Source organism: Lynx rufus, unplaced genomic scaffold (genome assembly GCF_022079265.1).
Source record: "Lynx rufus isolate CCGP_SWC_20201006 ecotype Redwood Valley unplaced genomic scaffold, mLynRuf1.p SCAF_2, whole genome shotgun sequence".
Classification (NCBI taxonomy): Eukaryota; Metazoa; Chordata; class Mammalia; order Carnivora; family Felidae; genus Lynx; species Lynx rufus.
The window spans coordinates 33,048,214-33,074,091 of NW_025814834.1; the positions used below are offsets into that span (position 1 = coordinate 33,048,214).

Here is a 25,878-nt window from a genome sequence, read left to right on the forward strand (position 1 = left end):
ACCAGCTTCTCTCTTCCCAAGTTCACCTCTACACACCACATACCTGCTGAATTCTGTGGTTCAGGTTGTGCAGATTATTGTGTTAATCCTCCAATCAGTTTTCTAGGTGTGTAGGATGGTTTAGTATTGGTCTGGCGCATTTCACGGACACAAGACACACAAAAAACTTCCATGCTTTTCCTGTATACCACATCTTCTTTATCCATTTATCTATTGATGAACACACGGAGTGCTTCCATAATTTGGCTATTATAAATAATGCTACAGTAAACATAGAGATACATACATCTTTTGGGCTTAGTTTTTTCATTATTTGGGTAAATACCCATTAGTGGGATCATCTGATTAATTTTTTGAGGAACCTCCACAGTGGCTGCACCAATATGCATTCCTACCAACAGTGTGCCAGAGTTCTTTTTTCTCTACATCTTCACCAACCCTTGTTGTTTCATGTGTTTTTGATTTTAGCCATCCTGACAGTTATGAGGTGATATCTCATTGTGGTTTTGATTTGCATTTCCATGATGATGACTGATGTTGAGCATCTCTTCATGTGTCTGTTGACCATCTGGATGTCTTTGGAACAATATCTGTTCATGCCTTCTGCCTATTTAAAAAAAATATTTATTTTTGAGAGAGAGAAGGGGGGGACCAGTGGGGGAGGGAGGTGTAGAGAGAAAGGGGGATAGAGGATCCGAAGTGGGCTCTGCACAGACAACAGAGAGCCTAATGTGGGGCTCGAATGCACGAACCGTGAGATCATGACCTGAGCTGAAGACAGCCGCTTAACCGACCCAGCCACTCAGGCGCCCCTCTTCTGCCCATTTTTAATTGGATTATTTATTCTTTGGGTGTTGATTTGTATAAGTTCTTTTCGTATTTTGGATACTAGCCCTTCATTTATCTTTTCCTATTCAGTAGGTTGTCTTTCTCTTTTGTTGATTGTTTCCTTTGTTGTTCAGAAGCTTTTTAACTTTGATATTGTCTTTATTGTTTACATTTGCTTTTGTTTCCCTTTCCTCAGGAGACATAGCTAGAATGACCAATGTCAGAGAAATGACTGCCCATGCTCTCTTCTAGGATTTTTATTGCTTTAAGTCTCACATTTAGGTCTTTAATCCATTTGAGTTTATTTTTGTGTATGGTAAGAAGGTGGTACGGGTTTCCCAGCCCATTTGTTGAAGAGACTTTTTTCCCATTGCATATTCTTGCCCCTTTATCATAGACTAATGAACCATATAACTATGGATTTATTTCTGGGTTCTCTGTTATGTTCCATTGATCTATGTGTTTATTGGTGTGCCAGTAACATACTGTTTTTTCTTTTTTTTGTACCATATTGTTTTGATCACTACAGTTTTGTAATATATCTTGAAATCTGAGATTGTGATGTCTCCAGTTTTGTTCTTATTTTTCTTTTTTTTTTTTTTTTTTTGTTCTTTTTTGTTCTTATTTTTCAAAATTGCTTTGGCTATTCAGGATCTTTGGTGGTTCCGCGCAAATTTAGGATTATTTGTTCTCAGTTTAGTTAAAACTGCTGTTGGTATTTTGATAGGGATTGCATTAAATCTGTAGGTTTCTTTGTGTAGTATGGACATTTAACAGTGTTTGTTCTCCCAGTCCATGAGCATCTGTCCATTTATTTGTGTCATCTTCAATTTCTTTCATCAGTGTGTTATAATTTCCAGAGTACAGCTTTTGACATCCTTGGTTAAGTTTATTCCTGAGAATTTTATTATTTTTGGTGTAATTGTAAATGGGATTATTTTCTTAATTTCACTTTTTGCTGCTTCATTATTAGTGTATAGGAATGAAATGGATTTCTATACATTGATTTTGTGTCCTGCAACTTTAATACATTTGTCAGTTCTAGTACTTTTTTGGTGGAGTCTTTTGGGTTTTTTCTATATATAATCATGCCATCTACAAATAATGGAAGTTTGACTTCTTACCAGTTTGGATGCCTTTTATTTCTTTATGTTGACCAATTGCTGTGGCTAGGACTTCCAGTACTATGTTGAATAAAAGTGGTAAGAGTAGGCATCCTTATCTTGTTCTTGACCTTAAAGAAAAGCTCTCAGTTTTCACAATTGAATATGAGGTTAGCTATGGGTTTTTTTATATAAGGGCTTTATTATGTTGAGTTATATTCCCTCTAGACCTGCTTTGTTGAGGGTTTTTATCCTGAATGGATATTGTACTTACTTTGTCACATGCTTTTTCTGCATCTGTTGAAATGACCATCTGGTGTTTATCCTTTTTCTTATTGATGTGATGTATCTCATTGATTGATTTACAAATAATGAACCACCTTGCATTCCAGGAATAAATCCCACTTGATCATGGTGAATGACTTTTTTTTTAATGTATGGTTGGATTCAGTGTGCTAGTGTTTTGTTGAGGATTTTTGCGTCTATATTGAGAGATATTGGCCTGTAGTTCTCTTTTTTTGTGTTTTCTTTATCATGTATATCACATATACATGAATTTACAAATGCACGTAATGAATTTAGAAGTTTTCCTTCCTCTTGTACTTTTTGGAATAGTTTGGGAAGGATAGGTATTAACGCTTTTTTAAATGTTTGGTAGAATTTGCCAGTGAAGGTATCCGGTCTGGGGATTTTTTTTTTTTTTATTACTGATTCAATTTCATTGCTGTTAATTGGTCTGTTCAAATTTTCTATTTCCTCTGATTCAGTTTTGGGAGATATGTTTCTGTGAATTTATCCATTTCTTCTAGGTTGTCCAATTTTTTGGCATATAACTTTTCATAATATTCTCTTATCCTTTCTGTGGTGTTATTTCTCCTCTTTCAGTTCTGATTTTGAGTCCTTTTTTTTTTTTTAATGAGTCTGGCTAAAGGTTTATCAATTTTATGATCTTTTCAAAGAACCAGCTCCAAGTTTGATCTGTTTTATTGGGAATTTTTAGTTTCTTTTTTATTTCCACTCTAATCTTTATTTCCTTCTATTGGTTTTGGATTTTGTTTCTTCTTCATTTTCTAGCTCCTTTACATGTAAGATTAGGTTGTTTGAAAATTTTCTTGCTTCTTGAGGTAGGTCTGTACTGCTCTTTTCCAGGATACTTATTAATAATGGGCCCCTAGGGGCGCCTGGGTGGCGCAGTCGGTTAAGCGTCCGACTTCAGCCAGGTCACGATCTCGCGGTCCGTGAGTTCGAGCCCCGCGTCGGGCTCTGGGCTGATGGCTCAGAGCCTGGAGCCTGTTTCCGATTCTGTGTCTCCCTCTCTCTGTGCCCCTCCCCCGTTCATGCTCTGTCTCTCTCTGTCCCAAAAATAAATAAACGTTGAAAAAAAATAATGGGCCCCTTGTTCACTCTCAGGTATCCTAGTTTAATGATAAATTATTACTACTTTACAGATGAGTAAATAAGAGCCCTTGAGGTTAAATGACTTGCCATAATTACTTATTAGTAGGTAGTGTGCTGAGGACTCAAGGCCAGAACTGACACTAACTTGGGAGTTTTCTAGAAATAGAAGTGGACATAAACAGAAGCCTTTCACTCTGTCCTTATCTTTGAGGAATAGGATCCTCCACAGTCCAAACTACAGTCCACTGGTTTGTGGAAAGTGGGAACCATGTTTGTACAAGAGGGTTGCCCTAGACTCTTCTGCATATGATTGCTTTCCATTCTTTTCTCACTGAGTCACTCATTTCATATCTAGGTTTTCATATTATCCCCTGGGTCTTAACTCTGCTACTGGATCCCTTGACCTTCAAGAGCGTAGCCTTCTGAGATGACTCACTTGTGTGCCATTGTGCATTCTTTTTCTAGTCTCAGCCTTGAGTCTAAATGTATATCCTTGAAATATTTGCCCCAGTACAACCTGTAGACTATTGATATATATGGTTTTCTAGTCTCCACAGAGAGGTAAGAGGGAATTGGTTAACAGAAAGTTGTACCTGAACACAATCCACTCTATAAGATGTTCATCAAGAATTTGTAAAGTGCACATGGAAAAGACAAAGGAAACTGCTGTAAACCAAAATAGGAACTGTTGGGTATGTTAATGTAATAGGATCAGAAGGATTTTCTTCCCCTTCTGTTTAATATTTCAGTATTTTATCATGTAGATTTTTAAACACATTTACAAATGTAATGTTCCTACTTTGTAGGAACAAATGTTACTTTTACTTTTGAACCTTACCTGAGAGACTTCTATAAACTATCTCAGTGTTTCTTTTTTTTTATTTTTTGAGAGACAGACAGAATGTGAGTGAGGGAGGGGCAGAGAGAGAGGGAGACACAGAATCCCAAGCAGGCTCCAGGTTCTGAGCTGTCAGCACAGAGCCTGACATGGGGCTCAAACTCATGAACTGTGAGATCATGACGTGAGCTGAAGTTGGACACCTAACCAACTAAGTCACCCAGGTGCCCATCTCAGTGTTTCTAAGAAGCCTTTACTACCACCTGCCTTTTTTACTTTTTTTTAATTGAAAAAAAAATCTTTTTAATTTTATTTTTTGAGAGAGAGGGAGGGAGGGAGAGAGAGAACGAGCAGGGGAGGGGCAGAGAGAGGGAGACACAGACTCCAAAGCAAGCTCCAGGCTCTGAGTTGTCAGTACAGAACCCAAACATGGGGCTCGAACCCATGAACCATGGGATCATGACCTGAGCTGAGTCAGACGCTCAACCGACTGAGACACCCAGGCGCCTCATTTGCCTTTTCACTTTTAATAATTTCTCAGAGCAACATGAAAATACTTACATATAAGGTCCCCAGCAAAGCACAAGGTACCTGCATTCACGTCTCAGAATTACCAAGGAGATGTAATTGATAGTTCATTCTTGTCAGTCGTCTTAAATTTTTGTATTCAGAAGAAGCATCTACTTTAAAATCATGTAAATGGTAATGTGATTTAAAAAATATGAGACTCTTCATTGTGTTTTTTCTTCTTTAATAGCTCCCAGCAGTGGTAACCAAGACATGTCAGCCTGGTTCAATCTATTTGCAGACTTGGATCCACTTTCAAACCCAGATGCTATTGGACACTCAGATGATGAACTTCTTAATGCTTGATTGAAATTATGTCGTCACTTCAGTGGCCTTGAGACATCAGTTTTACAACATACTGCCTTTGTGGAAAGGAGTTTATATTGTAACACATACACAAAAGCATCGTGTTTGTGGATATAACACTTTTTAGCCAACTTTAAACAGATGGTAAGGACTACATCTGAATAGATTAAGTATCTCTTTAATATCTTGGACCTGCAGCTATCTTGATAATATGTTGAAAATATTACAAACTATTGAGTGTGAAATGGATATCAAAATTTGTTTCAAGATAACAGGAAGGAATAATTCTGTAAATAAGGAGTTGGGCTTTTTTCTTTGGAAAGCCTTTTATGTTCAAGTTGCCTTGCTGACTGTGAGACTTCTATATGTGGATAAAGACAGCATGTAAATTGGGTTGTGATTTGGGGTTGGTTTTTAAATAAAACCGTAGCAGGGGTAGTTTTCTGTTGTGGAAAATAGCACTAGAACCAGACTAGTTTTTTTTTAAGCTAGAAAAGTAGATTAAGATTTGAGAACTCAATTTGCTTTCATGAAATCACAGAGAACTTGGTGCTTTTCTCCACCTGGGGGCTAAAATGTAGTTAGTTTTTTTCCTTCATACAGAATCATGGACACCCCTCAATTCCATGATTGAATTTTCATAGGGAAGTAGCAGGATGATTTGTTTGCTAAATCCATCCTCTGTAGAAACATAACCCATCTCCTAAGCCACAAGAATGTCTAGTAACATTCAAGACATTGTACAGGTGTCTCCGGGCCTAGTTTTTTTTTTTTTTTTTTTTTTTTTACACACTGCTACCGTAATATACAGTATTCATATTCTTTCTGAAAAGAAAACAAGGGGAGGACAATCCCTAAGCAAGTGGCAATAGTATTCCTGAAATTACCCAGAAACTTCTTTCTGAATGAGGGAAAAATGCTAAACAACGTATCCTTATACATGTAAGGGTACACCTATCCTTACACATTCACTTACAACCTTTTTCTTGACATGATTTAACCAAGATTTTCTGGCCATCATAGAAGGCTCTACATGATCAGTAAGAACCGGTCTTGTTTTTCCACTTTTTTCCTTTTTGTTGGTGACATCATCTGAGGCTCTGATTACTATGGAAAAACTGTTATCCTTACTGGAGGGAAGTTAGTGTAAGCTAATGAACACAGAGCCACTGTATAAATGTGTCAGTCAATATCCTGTTCTTTTTTCTTGCCCACCCTCTGTTTTGAGACAATTTCTTCAGAATAAGAAATTCTTATTTTTGACATCCAGTTCATTGCATCTCCATAAGGAAACATTTTAACTAAGTTGTTCACAGCAGTTTCCATGTGCTCCTAGTTTTAAACAAGCTTATTGATTGTTTACAAAAGAATGGACTGTAATGTGTGAGTCACTGTATATAGAAGAAACAGGGTGGGTAAAGTGCCATCCACCTCCATGCATAGCATTCTGGCCTAGCTACAATCTGAACCACCCAGGAGCTCTCCAGAAAATCGCTACTATGTTGCAATACTGCAGAGGCTGGAAAGACCTTACCTGAGGATCAGAAACATGGACTCAGGAAAAGATTATGTAATCTTTTCATGCTTATTTCCATTTTTTTATTTGGTTATCCTTTCAGAAGGATTTTTTTATTCAGTAAAATTCTCCAGAATGCACTAATACTGTTAGTGTTCTGCCAAATTCAATCACCAAGGGTCGTGATTCATAATCATAATTTAAATTCTATGCCTATGGTGACTCTATGCTCTCAACTTTACTTCCAGAAATTGCTAACTTTATATCATGAGTTTGTGCCATTTTTCTTTAACTAATTTCCTTTCACTAATGCATTAGTTCAGAAATAATTTGTGTATTTCCTTCACATGCACATTATCTTGTATAAACAAAGTCACCTCACCAAAGAGGAAAACCACTGGTTTCGCCAAGCCAGAACCCTGAATCTCAGACTATAAATGTGTACAGATAATGACTTCAATTTTCAAAGAAAGAACAAAAGTCCTCAAAAAAAAAAAAACCCTCACACACACTAGATCTTATTCAGTTCTGAGATTCTCTTAAAATTTCTTCTCTCAATACAGAGTGTTTGTTCCTTTAACCCAAAAGTAACATTAACTGGCTTAGCAAGTTCAGTTATAATTTCAACAAATCTAACAACTCCATTTTTGAAGAGCACATTGAAAACTTTGTTATTAAAATGAAGGTAACCATATTTTTTTCAGTATTAATTATTTGAAGTTCAGTCATTACAGGCCAGAAGCAGAAATCTGGCTATATTACACCTACATTGCTAATAAAGGAAACAAACCACATATTTAGTAGGGAGTGAAAGGAAGGACAGGACAGACATAGAACACAAAGGTGATCAGTTGCTATTTGCCTAAATCTAGATCAAACATTCAATAAGAAGTAAATTAATTAACCTTAACCAAAGGTAAGCTGAGAACTCTCTCAAATGTATCGTTTTTATATTAAATGGGGGAAAATAATATCTCCTACTTTTTAATTCCAAATAAGAATGCATTTAACCTTTGAAAAGCCCTGAAGAACTAAAACTTGTCTAATCTTTCTTACAACCACTTTACAAATTAGACAGGAATACCAGGGCATATTAAGATCAGATTGATGTAACTTTGTATTTTTTTGAAATCTTTCATTAATTGTAAAACATAGCTCTGATATGGTTAGAAACAAACTGTATTGTAAAAAATAGGTTTCAGTATTTGCACAATGAAAAGTGTTTGCATTTCAACTATAGATATTTATTTCACGTCACTATCTTTATAGATCATCTGGAAATGTAGAGGTCTTTACAGCTTAAGAACAAAAGGAAGTTTATGCTCTATTTTACTGAGCCTCTTTTAATAGAGATTACAAGATGGCATAAAACAAAAAGTTTATTTCCTGAAATATTCAACACAAACGCAATTATTGTTAACCTATTCAAAAATTTAGGTTTTACCTCAGGACCATAGTAGTAAAAAGGTAGTTTGAATAGCTATAGATAACACAAAATGAAAATAAAACCAAGGCAATTAATGTCTTTGTGAGACTGATTCTTTTTTTTTTTTTTTCAACGTTCTTTATTTATTTTTGGGACAGAGAGAGACAGAGCATGAACGGGGGAGGGGCAGAGAGAGAAGGAGACACAGAATCGGAAACAGGCTCCAGGCTCCGAGCCATCAGCCCAGAGCCTGACGCGAGGCTCGAACTCACGGACCATGAGATCGTGACCTGGCTGAAGTCGGACGCTTAACCGACTGCGCCACCCAGGCGCCCCGAGACTGATTCTTTTTAACTTCATTACAGAAGGGACTTTGTAAGATATGGGAAATAACAGAATGTGTATTTTTTGTGTGTAAATACACTCAGTAACAAAATACAAACCATAAAAATATCAAAATTTTGAGCCTAGAAACAACCAATGAAATATAAGCATAGTATTTAACCTGACTTGCTGAAGGCAGGAATAAAAAGAAGAAAGGCAGTACTGATCTAATTTATTTCAGTCTTCCACAGTATTGGCAGGGCCCTGTGTTTTCTTTGAGCAATGAAGCCAGCCCAAGAATCTTGGGATACTGAAATTAAATTATGAAGGAAAAACAAATTTTAAATATTAATTCAGCAGTACTGAAAGTAATGCACTTAAAACATACAATGGTAAATTGTTTAAATATGGCAATGAAAACCTATGGAACAGGATGAGTCACATCAATATGCCAAGCTTTAATAAAATACCTCATTTTTATGTGCCATTTAAAAAGACTAAAAAGTTGAATTAAAAAGTATCCTTGGTGGGGCATCTGGGTGACTCAGTCAGTTAAGCGCCTGACTCTTGATTTCAGCTCAGGTCATGATCTCATGGTTCATGGGTTTGAGCCCCACATCTGGCTCCATGCTGGCAGTGTGGAGCCTGCTTGGGATTGTCTCTGTCCCTACCCTACTCTCTCTCAAAATAAGTAAACTTAAAGAAAACCAAAAACTGTTCTTGGCATTTAAAGTCAAAACATGGTTCTTCACTCAATGGTATAAATAAATGATCAAAGTCCAAAAAGTAAATACCAAAAGGAGATCCTGGTGGTGGTAATAGGTAAGATTTTGAAGTGCATGTTTTTACATTAAAGAAAAAAAGTTTGCTTTTTCCTCACATCAAAGTAATATCCATTCATTTAAGAAAAATCATCTACAGCCCTACCATCCAGAAATAACAACTATGGACATTATATACTGATATTTTATAGTGCATTTGGGCTCACATATTTTTTTTAGGTTTATTTATTTTGAGAGAGAGAGTGTGTGTGCGTGGGGAGGGGCAGAGAGAGAGAGAGAGAGAGAGAGAATCCCAAGCAGGCCTCTGCACTGTCAGCATACAGCTCAGTGCAGGGCTTGAACTCACAAACTGTGAGATCATGACCTGAGTAGAAGTCAGACTCTCAACCAACTGAGCCACCCAGGTGCGTCATTAAATTATGATCCAGGTGATTTCATTTTGTCCTCTGTCTGAAATGGCCGTACCAAATTAAGATTAAAAAAATAATTTTGGGGGTGCCTGGGGGCTCAGTTGGTTAAGCATCCAACTTCAGCTCAAGTCATGATCTCACAGTTCATGGGTTCAACCCCAGAGCCCGGAGCCTGCTTCAGATTCTGTGTTCTTCCCCCCCCCCTCCCCCCGCCCCTCCATTCATGTTCTGTCTCTCTCAAAAATAAACATTAAAAAAATTAATTTTGACCAGACTCATCTATATACTTGCCTACAAGAGACTCATTTCAGACCAAAAGACCTGCATTTTTAAAGTGAGGGAATGGAGAAACATTTATCATGCAAACGAATGTCAAAAGAAAGCCAGAGTAGCAGTACTTGTCTCAGACCAACTATATTATTCTTTTTAAAGTTTATTTAAGCAATCTCTACACCCAACATGGGTCTCAAACTCACGAGCCTGAGGATCAGGAGTCACTTTCTCTTCCAACTGAGCCAGCCAGCCCCTGCCCTGACAAACTAAACTTTAAAACAAAACTAGTAATCAAAGAAGTACTTGATATAATAAAGTGTTGGAACAATCCAACAAGAAGATATAACAACTGTAAATACCTATGCGCCCAACATGGGAGTGTGCAAATACATAAAACTGTTAATAACAGACATGAAGGAAATAATCGACAATAATACAATAGTAGGGGACTTTAACACCCCACTCACATTGATGGACAGATCATCCAAACAGAAAATCAACAAGGAAACCATGGTTTCAAATGATACATTGGACCAGATAGATTTAACATATTCAGAACATTCCATCCTAAATAGCAAAATGCACATGGAACATTCTCCAGAGTAGATCACATATTAGACCACAAAACAAGTCTCAACAAATTTTTAAAAGTCCAAGTCATAGCATGTATCTTTTCTGACCACATGCTAGGAAACCAGAAATCAACCACAAGAAACATCTGGAAAGAACACAAATACTTGGAAGTTAAATCACATGCTACTAAATAATGAACGGGTCAACCAAGAAATCAAAGAAGACATCAAAATTACATGGAAAAAAATGAAAATAAACACAGTGGTCCAAATTCTTTGGGATGCAGCTAAACTGATTCTAAAAGAAGTTTACAGCTGCTAAACTGATTCTAAAAGAGAAGTTTAGAGCTATATAGGCCTACATCAAGAAGGAAGAAAAATCTCAACCTAACCTTACACCTAAAGGAGCTAGAAAAATAAGAATAAAACCCAAACCCAGCAAAAGGAAGGAAATAAATAAAGATTAGAGCAGAAATAAAATAGAAAACTTAAAAAAAAAAATAGAACAGATCACTGAAACCAGAAGCTGTTTCTTTGAAAAGATCACAACATTGATAAACCTCTAGCAGGACTCATTAAAAGAGACAGAGGAAGGGGCGCCTGGGTGGCGCAGTTGGTTAAGCGTCCGACTTCAGCCAGGTCACGATCTCGCGGTCTGTGAGTTCGAGCCCCGCGTCGGGCTCTGGGCAGATGGCTCAGAGCCTGGAGCCTGTTTCCGAATCTGTGTCTCCCTCTCTCTCTGCCCCTCGCCCGTTCATGCTCTGTCTCTCTCTGTCCCAAAAATAAATAAACGTTGAAAAAAAAAAAGTTTAAAAAAAAAAGAGAGGACCCAAATAAACAAAATCACAAATGAAAGAGGAGAAATAACAACTAACACCACAGAAATATAAGCAATTATAACAGTATTATGAAAACCCATATGCCAACAAATCGGACAACCTAGAAGATATGGATAAATTCTAGAAACATATACTTAGCAAAACTAAAGCAGAAAGAAATTTTGAACAGAGCAATTATCAGCAATGAAATTGAATCAGTAATCAAAAATCTCCCCAAAAAACAAAAGTCCAGGACCAGATGCCTTCACTGGCAAATTCTACCAAATATTTAAAGAAGAGTTAATAGGGACGCCTGGGTGGCTCAATTGGTTAAGTGGCTGACTTTGGTTCAGGTCATGATCTCACAGTTTTTGAACTCAAGTCCCACATCAGGCTCTGCTCTGACAGTGAAGAGCCTGCTTGGCATTTTCTCTCTCTCTCTCTCTCTCTCTTTCTCTCTCTCTCTGTTCCTCCTCCACTTGTACACACTTTCTCCCAAAATAAACTTGAAAAAAAAAAAAGATAACATCTGTTTTTCTCAAAATACTGCAAAAAATACAAGAGGAAGGAAACTTCTAAATTCATTCTACAATTGATCTTAGCCAAAAGGCCGAGAAGCAATTTAAATTCATTCTATAAGGACAGTATCACCCTAATACCAAAACCAGATAGACATCACACACACACATACACACACACACACACACAAACAGAAAAAACAAAAAAACAAAAAACAAGAGAACTACAGGCCAATATCTTTCGATGGAAAAATCCTCAATAGTAACAAACCAAATCCAACAATACATTAAAAAAATGATCCCACATGATCAAGTGGGATTTATTCCTGGGATGTAAGAGTGGTTCAATATTTGCAAAAACAATCAACATGATCTATCACATCAACAAGAGAAAAGATAAAAACCATATGGTCATTTCAATAGATGCAGAAAAAACATTTGACAAAGTAAAACATCCATTCATGATAAAAACCCTCAACAAAGTAGGTTTAGAGGGAACATACCACAACATAATAAAGGCCATACGTGAAAAAGCCACAGCCATCATCATCCTCAATGGTGAAAAACTGAGAGCTTTCCCCCTAAGGTCAGGAACAAGACAAAGATGTCCACTCTCACCAATTTTATTCAACACTTTTATTCAATAGTACTGGAAGCCATAGCCACAGCAATTAGAAACATATAGAAATAAAAGGCATCCAAATTGGTAAGGAAGAGGTCAAACTTTCACTATTTGCAGATAACATGATACTAAATATAAAAAATTCTAAAGACTCCACCAAAAAACTACTAGAACTGATCAATGAATTCAGTAAAATCAAAGGATAGAAAAATCAGTGTACAAAAATCGGTTGCATTTCTATACCCTAATGAAGCAGCAGAAAGTGAAATTAAGAAAACAATTCCATTTACAACTATATCAAAAACAATAAAATATTTAGGAATAAACTTAACTGAAGAGGTGAAAGACTCTGAAAATTATAAAAACACTGATAAAAAAATACTGCTAAAATGTCTAAACTACCCAAAGCAATCTACAGATTTAATGCAATCCCTATCAAAATACCAACAGTATTTTTCAAAGAACGAACAATCCTAAAATTTGTATGGAATCACCAAAGACCCCGAATACCTAAACAATCTTGAAAAAGAAAAAACTAGAGGTATCACAATTCCAAATTTCAAGTTACATCACAAAGTTGTAGTAATTAAAACGGTATAGTACTGGCATTAAAAAAGACCAATGGAATAGAACAGAAAACCTATAAATAAACCCATAGTTATATGATCAATCTTCAACAAAGGAGGAATGAAATATCCAATGGGAAAAATTCTCTTTAACGAATTGTATTGGGAAAATTGGACAGCAACATGCAAAACAAAGAAATGGGACCACTTTCTTACACCATACACAAAAATAAACTCAAAATGGATTAAAGACCTAAATGTGAGACTCAAAGCCATAAAAGTCCTTGAAGAGAACACAGGCAGTAATCTCAATGACCTCATCCATAGCAACATTTTTCTAGATATGTCTCCTGAGGCAAGGGAAATAAAAACAAACTATTGGGACTACATCAAAATACAAAGTTTGTACACAGTAAAGGACAGTCAACAAAATTAAAAGGCAGCCTACTGAATGGGAATAGATATTTGCAAATGTCATATACAATAAATGTATGGTATCTAAAACATACAAAGAACTTACACAAATCAACACCTAAAAAAGTAACCCAATTAAAAAATGGGCAGAAGACATGAACAGACATTTCTCCAAAGACATCCAGATGGCCAACAGACACATGACAAGATGCTCAACATCAGTCATCATCAGAGAAATGCAAGTCAAAACCACAATTAGATACCACCTCACACCTGTCAGGATGGCTAAAATCAAAAGTACAAGAAACAAGTTTTGGCGAGGATGTGGAGAAGAGGAACCCTTGTGCACCATTGGTGGGAATGTAAACTGGTTCAGCCACTGTGAAAAACAGTATAGATGTTTCTCAAAAAATTTAAAACAGAACTACCTTATGATGTGATAATCACACTGTGTATTTACCCCCAAAATATAAAAACACTAATTGAAAGGGATATATACACCCCTGTTTACTGCAGCATTATTTACAATAGCTGAACTATGGAAGCAGCCAGTGTCCATTGATAGATGAATGGATAAAGAAAACGTGGTGTGTGTGTGTGTGTGTGTGTGTGTATAAAATATTTATTATGGAATATTATTCAGCCATAAAAAAGAATAAAATCTTGCCATTTGCAACAACATGGATGGAGCCATAGAGTATAATGCTAAGTAAAATAAGCCAGAGAAAGACAAATACCATATGCTCTCTCTCACATGTGGACTTTAAGAAAAAAAGGGGGGGGGGCGGAAGAGAGACAAACCAAGAAACAGCCTTAACTATAGACTGATGGTTATCAGAAGGGAGTTGGGTGGGGCGGGGGGGGGGGAACAGGGCATGGGGATTAAATAGTATGCTTATAATGATAAAAAAAATTAAATACTTTTGTCTTTTCCTCAAAATGTCAGGTTAAAAAAACACCAAAACTGATCGAAGTCAGCTCTGCCTCTCTAAAAGTTGTGCTTCCAAATTAAAATACTTCTTGAAATTTCTGCACCTGTGCAACATTAAAACTAACAGAGCTTGCAAATTCATGTCAGTAACTTCTTTGGTAAGGAATTGGTGTCTAACTTGGGTACTTTCTCTTCACCCTCTGAACCAAGCTACACAGCAGCTAAAGTAACAAAAAGGATGAGAAAGGAAAACGAGGCAATGACCCAATAGCACATAATCTGCAATGATACTGAATGCCTGTATTTTATTAATGCTACTGTTCTGGAAGTAGCAGTGAGGCTTTGTGTTTGAGTTCTACAGTCAGACTCGGTTCAAAGCCAGACTTTGACATTTCTCAGATGACCATGGAAGAGTTTGTCTAATTCCAATTTGGTCATCCACAAGATAGTAAAAGTAGCAGTGTTTGGCTTTATAGGATTATTGTAAAGATTAGGGTAAACAGTTAATATATAAAGTGGCTGGTACTTGGTAAGCTACTGATAGTGTTACCTATTTATTGATTTAAGTTCAATATCCTTGACTATATAGTTATACCTTGAACAATGAGGGGTGGTTAGCTACCCCCACCCCTACATAGAGTTAAAAGTCCGTGTGTAATTTTTGAGTCCCCCAGAACTGAACTACAAATAGCCTACTATTGACCAGAAGGCTTGCCAATAACACGTCATATAGGTTATATTATCTGTTGTACTCTTTAAAGTAAGCTACAGAAAAGAAAATATTAAGAACTCATGAGACAATACATTTACAGTACTGTACAGTAGAGTACTATAACTTATTGATACCATAAGTCATGTGTTTACAAGTTTAATCATCTGTCAGTACCTACATCAGCAGTCTTACACAAAACACCATAGATGCAATGTAATACTAACACTAGACACCAAAAATGAAGATAGTGTAAAAAATTCATATTCATATGTATAATAACAGTTCACGCATTGATAATGACACAGCATCAGTATGATAGCTTTACAGTAGCCTAGTATAATCCATATGATTGCTTCACAGTAGCCTAGCCTATAATGAATGGATTATTATATTTTTATGGCATATATTAAGTAGTAGTGTCATTCATAATACAGTATTGGAAAAGAGTACATTTTTTAAAAACCACTTAACCTGTGATGATAGGCTGATATAGTTGCTTCAGTTATGAGAGGCATACTATAATGGAATTCTTTGAAAGCAATGATATAAAACAAAACTAACACATTAATCTTATACTAAATATCACTTACCTTAATGCCTATGTAAGGATAGGTTATCCATTTCAAGTCTTGTACACAATGTTCTACACAATACTTAGGCAATATAATGATGACAAAAAATATCTCGTGCAGTTCTTGCCATACAAGATTTTCACGAAGACCCAACATACACAACAGATAAGTTTATTAACAGTAATGGCACGATTAGTTACTATTAAGTGAAAGCATCATAAAAGTCTCATCTCACATTGAGTAGTATACTGGCTGAGGAGGAAGATGAGGAGGGTTGATCTCATGGCCTTTGGGATGGCAGAGGCAGAGGAGGTGGAAAAAGGCCGGAAAGTTAGGCACACTCAGTGTTAACTTTATGGAAATACATTGTAATTTCTGACTTGCCTTTTCATTTCTCTAAAAATATTTCTATATGGTATCAATCCTCCTTCTACCATTTGCTTTAGTTTCAGTGCCTGTATCACAGAAGGGTCCAGGTTATGAAATTAGTCAAAAGTAGTTGTGAATAACCAGAACCCTTCTGCCAGATGGTCTAATGTCAATGTTTTCTGGCACTGCTTCTTCTACATCTTCTTCCTCGTCATCTAGCACTGGTTTGGTAGCACTCATCTCCATCAAATCTTTTAATTCCTCTGGTGTTGTGTCCATTAGGTCTTGAATTTCTCCAAGATCCAAATATTGAAACTATTTATACACACACACGCACACACACACAATCGTTTTTACAACATCCAAAATCTCATTATTTCCTCGACCGTCATAAATCCTGTGAAGTCATGCACAACATCTGGACACAATTTTCTCCAGTAGGTATTTATCCTATTGGGTTTCATGGCTTTCACCACTTTTTCTGTAACAGTGATGCCAGACATCTTCAGTGGCATAAGCCTTCAAGACTTTCATGAGGTTCTATTGAGGTTCTCTTCCATAGTGTTGACAGTGCTTTCTATTAAGTACAGTGTATAATAAGCCTTGAAAGTCCTTATGACTCTTATCTACAGGCTGAATTAGAGACACTGTGTTGAGGGGCAAGTAAACCACTTTGATGTCTTTGGTGTTGAACTCATAGGGTTCTAGGGGCATTGTCCAGTATCAGAAGAATTTTAAAAGGCAGTCCCTCAAAGGCAAGTTACTTCCTGACTTCAGGGACAAAGCATCAATGGAACCATTGGAACCAATGGAAAAAGGGTTTTCATTGTCCAGACCTTCTTGTACAACCAAAAGACTGGCTGCTGGTATTTTTCTTTTCCCTTCAAGGCTTGGGGATTAGCAGCTTTATAGATAAGGGCAGTCCTGATCATAAATCCAACTGCATTTGCACAAAACAGTGGGGTTAGCTTATCCCTTTCTGCCTTAAATCCTGGTGTTCACTTCCTTACCATTAAATGTCACTTGTGGCATTCCCCCCGTCCCCGAATAAGCCACTTTCATCTGCATTAAAAACCTGTTCAGACAGATATCCTTTTTCCTCAATTATTTTCTTGATGTCTGGGAATTCATCTGCTGCCTCTAGGTCATCAAAAGTTATCTTCACATTTTTTAAGTCGAACCACATTCTAAATGTTTATTTTTGGAAGAGAGAGAGAGAGAGCGTGAGCAGGGGAGGGGCCGAGAGAGAGGGACAGAGGATCTGAAGCAGGCTCCATGCTGATAGCAGTGTCACCAACATGGGGCTCAAACTCACATACCGTGACCTGAGATCATGACCTGAGCCAAAGTCGAAAGCTCAACCAACTGAGCCACCCAGGTGCCCCAACCCAAACCACTTCCTAAAATTATTGAACCATCCTTTACTGGCATTAAATTCTCCAACTTTAGAGCCTACATTTACCTTCATAAAATGACTTTGGGTTTTCACGTATCATATTAGTTTACAGATATGCCCTTCTTATAGCAATCCTGCATCCACAGAAAACCTTAATTTTCAATATGAGACAAAAAAGGTGTTTTGAAAGGTTTTCGTGTCTGCTGGTATAACTACAATGGCTTCACATCTTTTTTTATAATGGTCCTTATACTGGATTAATTTATCTTGAAAAGGTTACCACTGCAGCTTCAAACCTCAATCTATGGTACATTATCAATCAATTCCACTTTTCTCTGCTTCTTGGGAGAACTTCCAGCATCTCTAGTGGCACTCTGTATGGGTCCCATGGTGTTATTCAAGGTTTATGGTACTGCACTAAACATGATGAAAAATACATGGGAACTGCAAGATCACCTTTAACTGCCACACGCAATTTACTGGAGAGACAAACTGCTCATGTTAGTGTCACACAACGTGTTAAGAGGATACTTGCAACACTTGCACTCACCACAATAGCAATACGTGTAAATGAAATTATTACAGTAATACAGCATGTACTATAATTTTATGCAGTTACGATTTGGTACTGCATCTTCCTATTTGTTTACCTTTCTCTTCACAGCAAATGGCACCATATATAGTTGTGCGTGCACCTAAGTTTTGATAAGTTTTAACTTAGGAGAAATTTGTGTGTATTTTATGGTAGTAAATGATCAAATAGACTACTACCTACAAATATTTTATGCATTCATGAGATACATTTTTTCTCAAAATTTTTTGGTAATTCTAAGCTATGCAGTTCATCTGTGAGTTTTTTCAAATTGTCAAAAACCTTTAAAAAGTTTTCCAATATATTTATTGGGAAAAAAAAACCTGTGTTTTTCAGGGGTTAACTGTATTATCACTTTATAATCTAAAATGAATTATATGGGACCATTTTCTATGACTGAAAAGTTTTGGCTTTCTTAGGGAATGAATAAACTTACCTAACAAAATATAAAGAAGATGAGAACAAATGTTTGCTTCCAATTTTATAAGTTAAATTATCTTCACATTCTAGTAGCCATTTTATGGATAGCACTATCAGCATTTCCTTCATCTCATAAATAAGAAAACTGAGGCTCAAAGAGCTCACTTCTTTGCTCAAGGTCCCATGACCATTAAGCTGCTGAGCCAGAACTGTACCCAAACTGTGGCCCTAAACCCAGGTCTTTTTCTGCATCTCCTCTGAATTATCCCAATGATCTCAAAAATAACTGTGCTAAGGCACGGAATTGAGATGAATGTTTATATTCCTGGTTTTGAACCAAGAGAGCCTCCATGATAATCTTCTATAAAACCTAATGATTTAGGAAGACTAATCCATACTAGCATACAAAATCAAATGAGGTAAATTCTCAGTTTGAGGAAGATGCAAATTGCAGAGAAGATGAGTATTTTATTTTTACCAAACCAGCAATTTGGAGATACTTTATTAAAGGGAAGTAGAAACAATGTCTTAAAGACTGAATGGCTCAGTGACTTGAGTGGCTCAGTCAGTTGAGTGTCCGACTTTGGCTCAGGTCATGATCTATCTCATGGCTCGTGGGTTTGAGCGCTGCTTCAGGCCTGGAGCTTGCTTTGGATTCTGTGTCTCCCTCTCTCTTTGGCCCTCCTCCACTCGTGCTCTCTCTCTTAAAAATAAACATTTAAATAAATACATAAATAAGAGGATACTGTATTTCACAGCCAAACACTTAAGAGCAGTTAAAGGGGAAAAGGCATTACAGACCTAAAAAGTTTTTTTTGTGTGTGGTATATTTAGCGAAGCAAAGGAAAAAAAAAATCAAATAAATAGGGGAAGAGGGGTATACCCAACTTGAGATCTAAATTTTCTCCTGTCAACCTCTTTAAGAGAAAAGAACGGGAGGAAAATTTGGAACCAATTTGAGATTCTCTTTGCATTTGATGCTATATTACATTATAGTGTAAATGTATATTCATTAGTTATCTCCAAATTCTTGTAAACTTTATCCCCCAGAAATAATTTAAAAAATTTTTTACAATGTAATTAGATGACTTTTCATGACCGACTGCTGTGGTAACTTTTTTACTTCATTTAAATGGTGTCCCTGCTTTCTAGGTGCTTCCTAGGTGCTTTCTAGGTCTGCAGCCTTCACTGGGACATATCTGACTAGTTCTGTTCTGTGGATACAGATTAAATCTCTGAACCTAAACAACTATCTTGCATGTATAAACCACTGTATCAAAGGAAGAACATAGCTGATTTAGAAAGAATAAAATACCAAAACAAAAAGAATCCTCTATACGTACTTCAGGATAAAATTCAGTGACTGTCTCAGCTAAATCTCTAACAAACTATGAAGTATGGAATTACTTATAAACATGCATTATCTTTCAGTGTGCTTACCACTTACCACAAATATCAGGTACTTTAAGTTCTAGAGCAAGTAAAGAAATAGTCAGGAAGTAATAATAACTGGTAATACTGTATGTCCTGCTACTTAACACACTCATTTTCCTATACATTTGTGAAAAAGAATATTCTATTTGTAAATTACTTCAGGGTACATGTGTCTGAAAAGAAAATCTGAATTGAGGCAACATTCATAAAAGCACATAGAAAAAAATTCTCAAGAAGAACAGACTTTATTTTTAACATAAATGTTCTATTTTCTTGTGAGGCAGCAAGAAGTGTTCAGATACAGGGAATACATAAGTACATAATAACAATATTTATCACCATTGGAAATGCTGTTTATTGGGAGATTTTTGTTAGAAAAACAAAATTTTAAAAAATTGCATTTTAAAAAGATTTACACAGCTTAAACAGATGAAAGATACAGACCTTAAAAAAACATAAATTATATTCAACAGGATTTTTTAAACAAAGTATTGTTCAGGGCTGCTCTACTTATTGTTAATTTAAGCAGAGTTAAACTTTAAAGTGCGAAGTATTCTTAGCTTTTTAAATGCAAATTCAGCACTTCCACTGGTCTGATTTTGAGACATCAAAATTCCAAGCATTAAGGAATGAATCTTAAGTTTAGAACAGTGAACTAAATTCAGTAATGTCAATTTTTCTTTTATTTCCTTTAACAAAAGAAAATCTTGACAACCCAGTCCTAATCTTGGACATACAGAAGGCTGTAAGTTCTGCCATTTTTTAAAAATATCTTTTCCAGTAAAAGCCAACCATTTAAAAGAAAAAAATGGGGGGGGGGGGAGAGCCTTTCTTGTTGCCAGTTATTCCACAGTTAGCAATAACACGTTCCAAAAGGCTGATCTGGCCTCTCATAAGTGTAAGAAGTATTTTAAACAAAACGAAGATTCTAGTTAAGAAATAATTTTGGCATCCATGCTCACCATATTAACCAGAGACAAAACAGATATTTTAAAAATATAATTGCTAACAAAAGCCACGACAAGTAGTAAGACTTAGTCATGATCAGAAACAATAAATTTTATGTTTTTATCATCACAAGGAAAAAAATCAAGAGTAAAAAATAACTTAAGACAAAGTAAATAACCAGAGAATACTTTTACGGAAATATATATGCTATTTCTTTTACTGCAATGGAAGTAAATTTATTTAAAACTTAAAAAAATTTAAATTATATTCCCACTGAAGCTATTCTAACTTATCTTCTGTATAGTTTTCTACAGAAATACAAGATAATCATGGAATGTAATTTTAGAAAATATTCTATTGGGAGTAGGTCCATTTAAAAAAAATCAGCCATCTGTGAACTAAGGGTTAAGCAAGAGCTGAATGGGACCTATGGTTAATATTTTTAAAGACTGCAATAAAGCTCATATGCTTAAAAATTAGCCCTTTGGCACTGGCAGTTGAGTTGTCTGTACCTTGTACCTTTTTTATTCTTTCAAACCTCAGGCTCTATTTTTCCCAAACCCAAGGGGTATGTTTGGTTACCATACAATGCATTTACCTGCAAATTCACATTCTCCTTACAACCAAACATTAAAAGTTCTACTTATAAGACTCTGTAAATAATAACTCTTAAACCTGTTCTCCCATTCTGGTTTTAAATTACTTTAGATAAAGGATATATGAAACGCTATAGAAAGATGTCAATTATACAAACATGCACAACAAAGAGAAAGATTGTTTATAAAGTGGCATTTTAGTTGTAAAATTCGCTTGTGATTTATAGGAATGGACAGAAGTAAGTGTAAAGTAAGGAAAAGAACACTGATTTAATGGAATTCAAGTAATCTAAAAACTGAGGATTTTTTTAAAAACTTGTTTTTAACTTCTTCCTCTTACCATTCATACCAACTCACCTGAGGAGTTTCAGCTTTTCTTCTGTACTTTTGATAGAGCAGTTTTCAGTGGTGAAATGGTTAAGTCAAAAGACATAACATATAAGGCAAAGAATCAAGGTTCTCAAAAAAACCAACCAACCAGAAAATACAGACCCTGAATAACTGAGTTTTACTAATTTAGAAGCCACAAAGCACTAATTCCAAGCAAATTAGTTTTGTATGGAGAAGGTACCAAAATTTATCAGTGTTACCAAGTGAAACCGGACAGACTTATTCAAATGTTTGAATTTATCTAATCTGTATAAATACATCGCCATTTTAAACTTCACAGGGCATAATTTTAAATACTCAGATGTTTTAAAGGTGCATGAGTATAAGAAGTCCTTTCAGATTTATTGCTACCACTAAGTTTTCTTTGATGGTATATGTCTGAACAAATTGACGTATTAACCCTCTAAACTGTATTCCTTTTACAAGTATTAACATTTTTTTCTCCCTATATGTATAGGAATATTAAATTATTGCATCACAGGTAGTATATGAAGGTCTTAGAAGGATGCTTTTTATCAACAGTGTTTGCTGGAACTCATTTTTAAAAAGAGCTGCTCCTTAATTTCACTACCACATACACAAACATGAAATAGTGTTGTCATGTGATATTGGCAGTGATTAAGATGAGCCTAAATCCAAAACTGTATGGATTTTTCAAAGAATCCTGTTGCTTATATGCTCCAAAGCTCTCTTTGCCTGTCTTCCGCACTGTGTGGAATGCTGGAGAGAAAACTAGCAAAACCTGTAAGCAACATATCTCAGTGCCAACCACCATAAAGAAAATGTCAGTCACAAGATTCTGTGACTACGGATTGCTATTCAATGGATTACACTCCTGGCAAACTACTAACCCTGACCAAATCCACGAGACAACAACATCACAAAAGCAAAGGAGGAAATCCATGCACAGCCATTTTAGGACCTCTTGGAACTATGATACAGTGATGATAAAGGGAGAGCATGTGATAAAATATTTTGCAGAAAACCAAAGGGGTTCCTTACTCCTAGCTAGCAATCAACACTGGGTAGTTTCCTTCTGGCTCACTGACTTTTAAACCAAGTTCCAACAATGGGTGAGAAAGTATTAAAGCACTTGTCTCCAGACTATAATTTTTCTGACCACATGGTGAAATGTGTACAGGAGTAGTGAAGAAAACAACAGTTTTACAAGTATTTCACCCAAAGCACAAACTTCTGACATCCAAAAACATAAATCACATAATGTACTATTATTTAATATTGCTTTTTATCTCTGGTTATATATTTGTTCAATGCATTTACCTATCAATTCTTGTTTGGGAGAAGAACATAGTCATGAGATTAAGATTGCTGGGAAAATGTCAACAATCCCTTTGGTCCCAAAGCTGAAAACAGCTGAGAAAAGCACACATCTAGAAAGGGAAACAAGAAACAAGAGGCCACCAAAGAATCTTTGAACATCCTGTCTGCTACGTTTCAGAAAATGTAACATTGGTATTATAAAATAGTCATTTTCATATAAAAGATGGTTCTTGCAGCATCATTCACGTCTCCCTTCAGGAATTATGTTTGCAGGGATCAATTTTTTGTTTTGTTTTTAAAGAAGTTTAATTTGAAAACAAAAAACAATGTGATATTGGCCCTCCAAAAGTAAAGAATGAGACCTTTTTTGTTTCAATCAGTGCTTTCAGAAAAAGCAGGCTAAGCAACGAGGGCTGGCCTTCATGAGTGAGCAAAGCCATCAGAGGGCGCTGCTTTCTTCCAGAAGTCATACTGTGACACATCACCATGGGAAGTGGGAGCACATCACAGCCGACTGGGAGTGCGCGATGCCATCACAATGAAATGATCTGAGGAGGTTCTCAGTTGCCCAGAAAAATGGCCACACAGTCTTGTGACCTATCCTTCAGCTTCTTCAATTGGCTCTGGTGGTGGAAGTAGAGAGGCCGATGGCATGACTGTACTTGTTCCTCGAGAGACCCGGTCTTGCTCTGTGTTTGTAGACAGGGAGGCCACAGCAATAGGCTGCAGCAGAGTGGTTGTCATACCAGTGGTAACTGTCAGACTGTGCCCAGAGCCCTTGAGAGTAAGATCTGGTGTGGGAAGGAGTGGCTTGAGGATGCTGACGAGGCAGAAGGCAGAACCGCTTTTAGGAATGAAATTCACCTTGTTTTTGTCAGGACAGTAAAAGGCTGGGATTTCGTGAAGCTGCTTTGGCCTAGGCATAGAACAGACAACCCAGTAATTTTAAGTCACAGGACACTGGAAGTAATTCTTTTTTTTCTAAACAGATAACTTATAGATAATGAAAGGAATATAAAACTCAAGTTATGTCAAAAGCTCCAAATGTTATGGGCCAAAGTGGAATTAGACACCTAATTCAAAATAAGTATCTTAGAATGCCAGAAGTACATCATTCATCTCTGCTGCTTTCAGTTCCCTGGAGAGCCCCCTGCAGCATTCAGGTGACTCAGGCTGACAACCAACTGTATCTCAATGAAGATTTAAGACAGCCATTATGAATAAAGAATTTCCTAAAGCAAAAGAAATTCTAGATGTTTAAAAACAAAAATATGTTCCACTACCTTTTTTCCAAAACCCGTACTATTTTGAAGGGAGAAAGCAAGTAAATTAACGACATACAATGTCCATCTTTTGCTAAATTCCACCCCTGTGTGACTCAACTTCAGTGGGCATGAGTTTTCAAGTGTGCTTAAAAATCTCTTTGGAACAATTTTTTTAGTTAACCATGATGGTTTTCTGAGAAACATAATGGAAATATAAAATCAAAATCAAATTATTCATTGTCCCTTCCTGTCCCCAGGGGCTCCTGAAAACTCACCCAAATGGTTGGAAAAAGATACTAAGTATTACTGATATTTTGTGAAAATAAAGATATTAAAAAATTCAACTGTTAAAGTAACATGGAAATGCCACAAAATTAAAAAGAAATTGGGGCTCCTGGGTGGCTCAGTCGGTTAAGTGTCCGACTTCAGTTCAGGTCACAATCTCACGGTCCGTGAGTTCGAGCCCCGCGTCGGGCTCTGGGCTGATGGCTCAGAGCCTGGAGCCTGTTTCAGATTCTGTGTCTCCCTCTCTCTCTGCCCCTCCCCCGTTCATGCTCTGTCTCTCTCTGTCTCAAAAATAAATAAAACGGTGGGGCGCCTGGGTGGCGCAGTAGGTTAAGCGTCCGACTTCAGCCAGGTCACGATCTCGCGGTCCGTGAGTTCGAGCCCCGCATCAGGCTCTGGGCTGATGGCTCAGAGCCTGGAGCCTGTTTCCGATTCTGTGTCTCCCTCTCTCTCTGCCCCTCCCCCGTTCATGCTCTGTCTCTCTCTGTCCCAAAAATAAATAAACGTTGAAAAAAAAATTAAAAAAAAATAAATAAAACGTTAAAAAAAATTTTTAAAAAATTAAAAAGAAATAAAGGTGGGAGAACCTAAATATATCCAGATTCAGATGGAACAACGTAATATGATCATATGATGAAAGTACGATTCTCATCTCTCCTAATGAAATTTAAAAAATTAAAATTTAAGTGCGCCAAGTCTGCACCAGATTCTGGGGATCCAAAAATGAAACCATCTACAAGGAGACAGACTAAATATGTAGTTCGTGGGGGGAGGGAGATGCTGGGAATAGGACTGTATCTCAACATAATTAATCTCATTTGTAATCTTACATGTTTTATGCATTTAAAAACATTATCAGGGGCACCTGGGTGGCTCAGTCAGTTGGGAGTCTGACTCTTGGTTTTGGTTCAGGTCATGATCTCACAGTTTAGGAGTTCAAGCCCTACATCAGGCTCTGCGATGACAGCGTGGATTCTCTTTCTCCCTCTCTCTCTCTGCCCCTACCCTGACTGCGCGCTCTCTCTCAAAATAAATAAATAAACTTAAAACAAAAAACAAATGGGGCGCCTGGGTGGCTGTTGATTGAGCGTCCGACTTCGGCTCGGGTCATGATCTCACACTCTGTGAGTTCGAGCCCTGCATCAGGTTCTGTGCTGACAGCTCAGAGCCTGGAGCCTGCTTCAGATTGTGTCTCCCCCTCTCTCTGCCTCTCCCCTGCTCATGCTGTCTCAAAAATAAAAATAAAAACATTTTTAAAAAATTAAAAAAACAAATAATAAAAACATTATTCAGAGAAGTTACAAATTACTTCAAAGCATCCCTAATCTTTGCAGACTGCCAAAGGTGTTCACAGTACAAAAAAGCTCAAGAAGTCCTGTAAGAGGTCTGACAAATGTGATAAAAAT

The 25,878-nt window shown here is 36.6% G+C and overlaps 2 protein-coding genes across 2 annotated transcripts in view; one reads left to right on the plus strand and one right to left on the minus strand.

The window, feature by feature from the left end:
- Positions 1-5,040, plus strand: part of ICA1L (islet cell autoantigen 1 like) — a 69,819-nt gene extending 64,779 nt beyond the window's left edge. The window contains exon 12 of the mRNA XM_047085674.1: positions 4,925-5,040. Within this exon, the coding sequence (XP_046941630.1) occupies positions 4,925-5,040 (116 nt within the window). The remainder of the gene's footprint in view (positions 1-4,924) is intronic.
- A 14,935-nt stretch (positions 5,041-19,975) lies between these two features.
- The window catches only part of FAM117B (family with sequence similarity 117 member B), a 103,458-nt gene continuing 97,555 nt past the window's right edge, over positions 19,976-25,878 (minus strand). Inside the window, exon 8 of the mRNA XM_047085402.1 lies at positions 19,976-23,838. Within this exon, the coding sequence (XP_046941358.1) occupies positions 23,520-23,838 (319 nt within the window). The 3' untranslated portion in view covers positions 19,976-23,519. The remainder of the gene's footprint in view (positions 23,839-25,878) is intronic.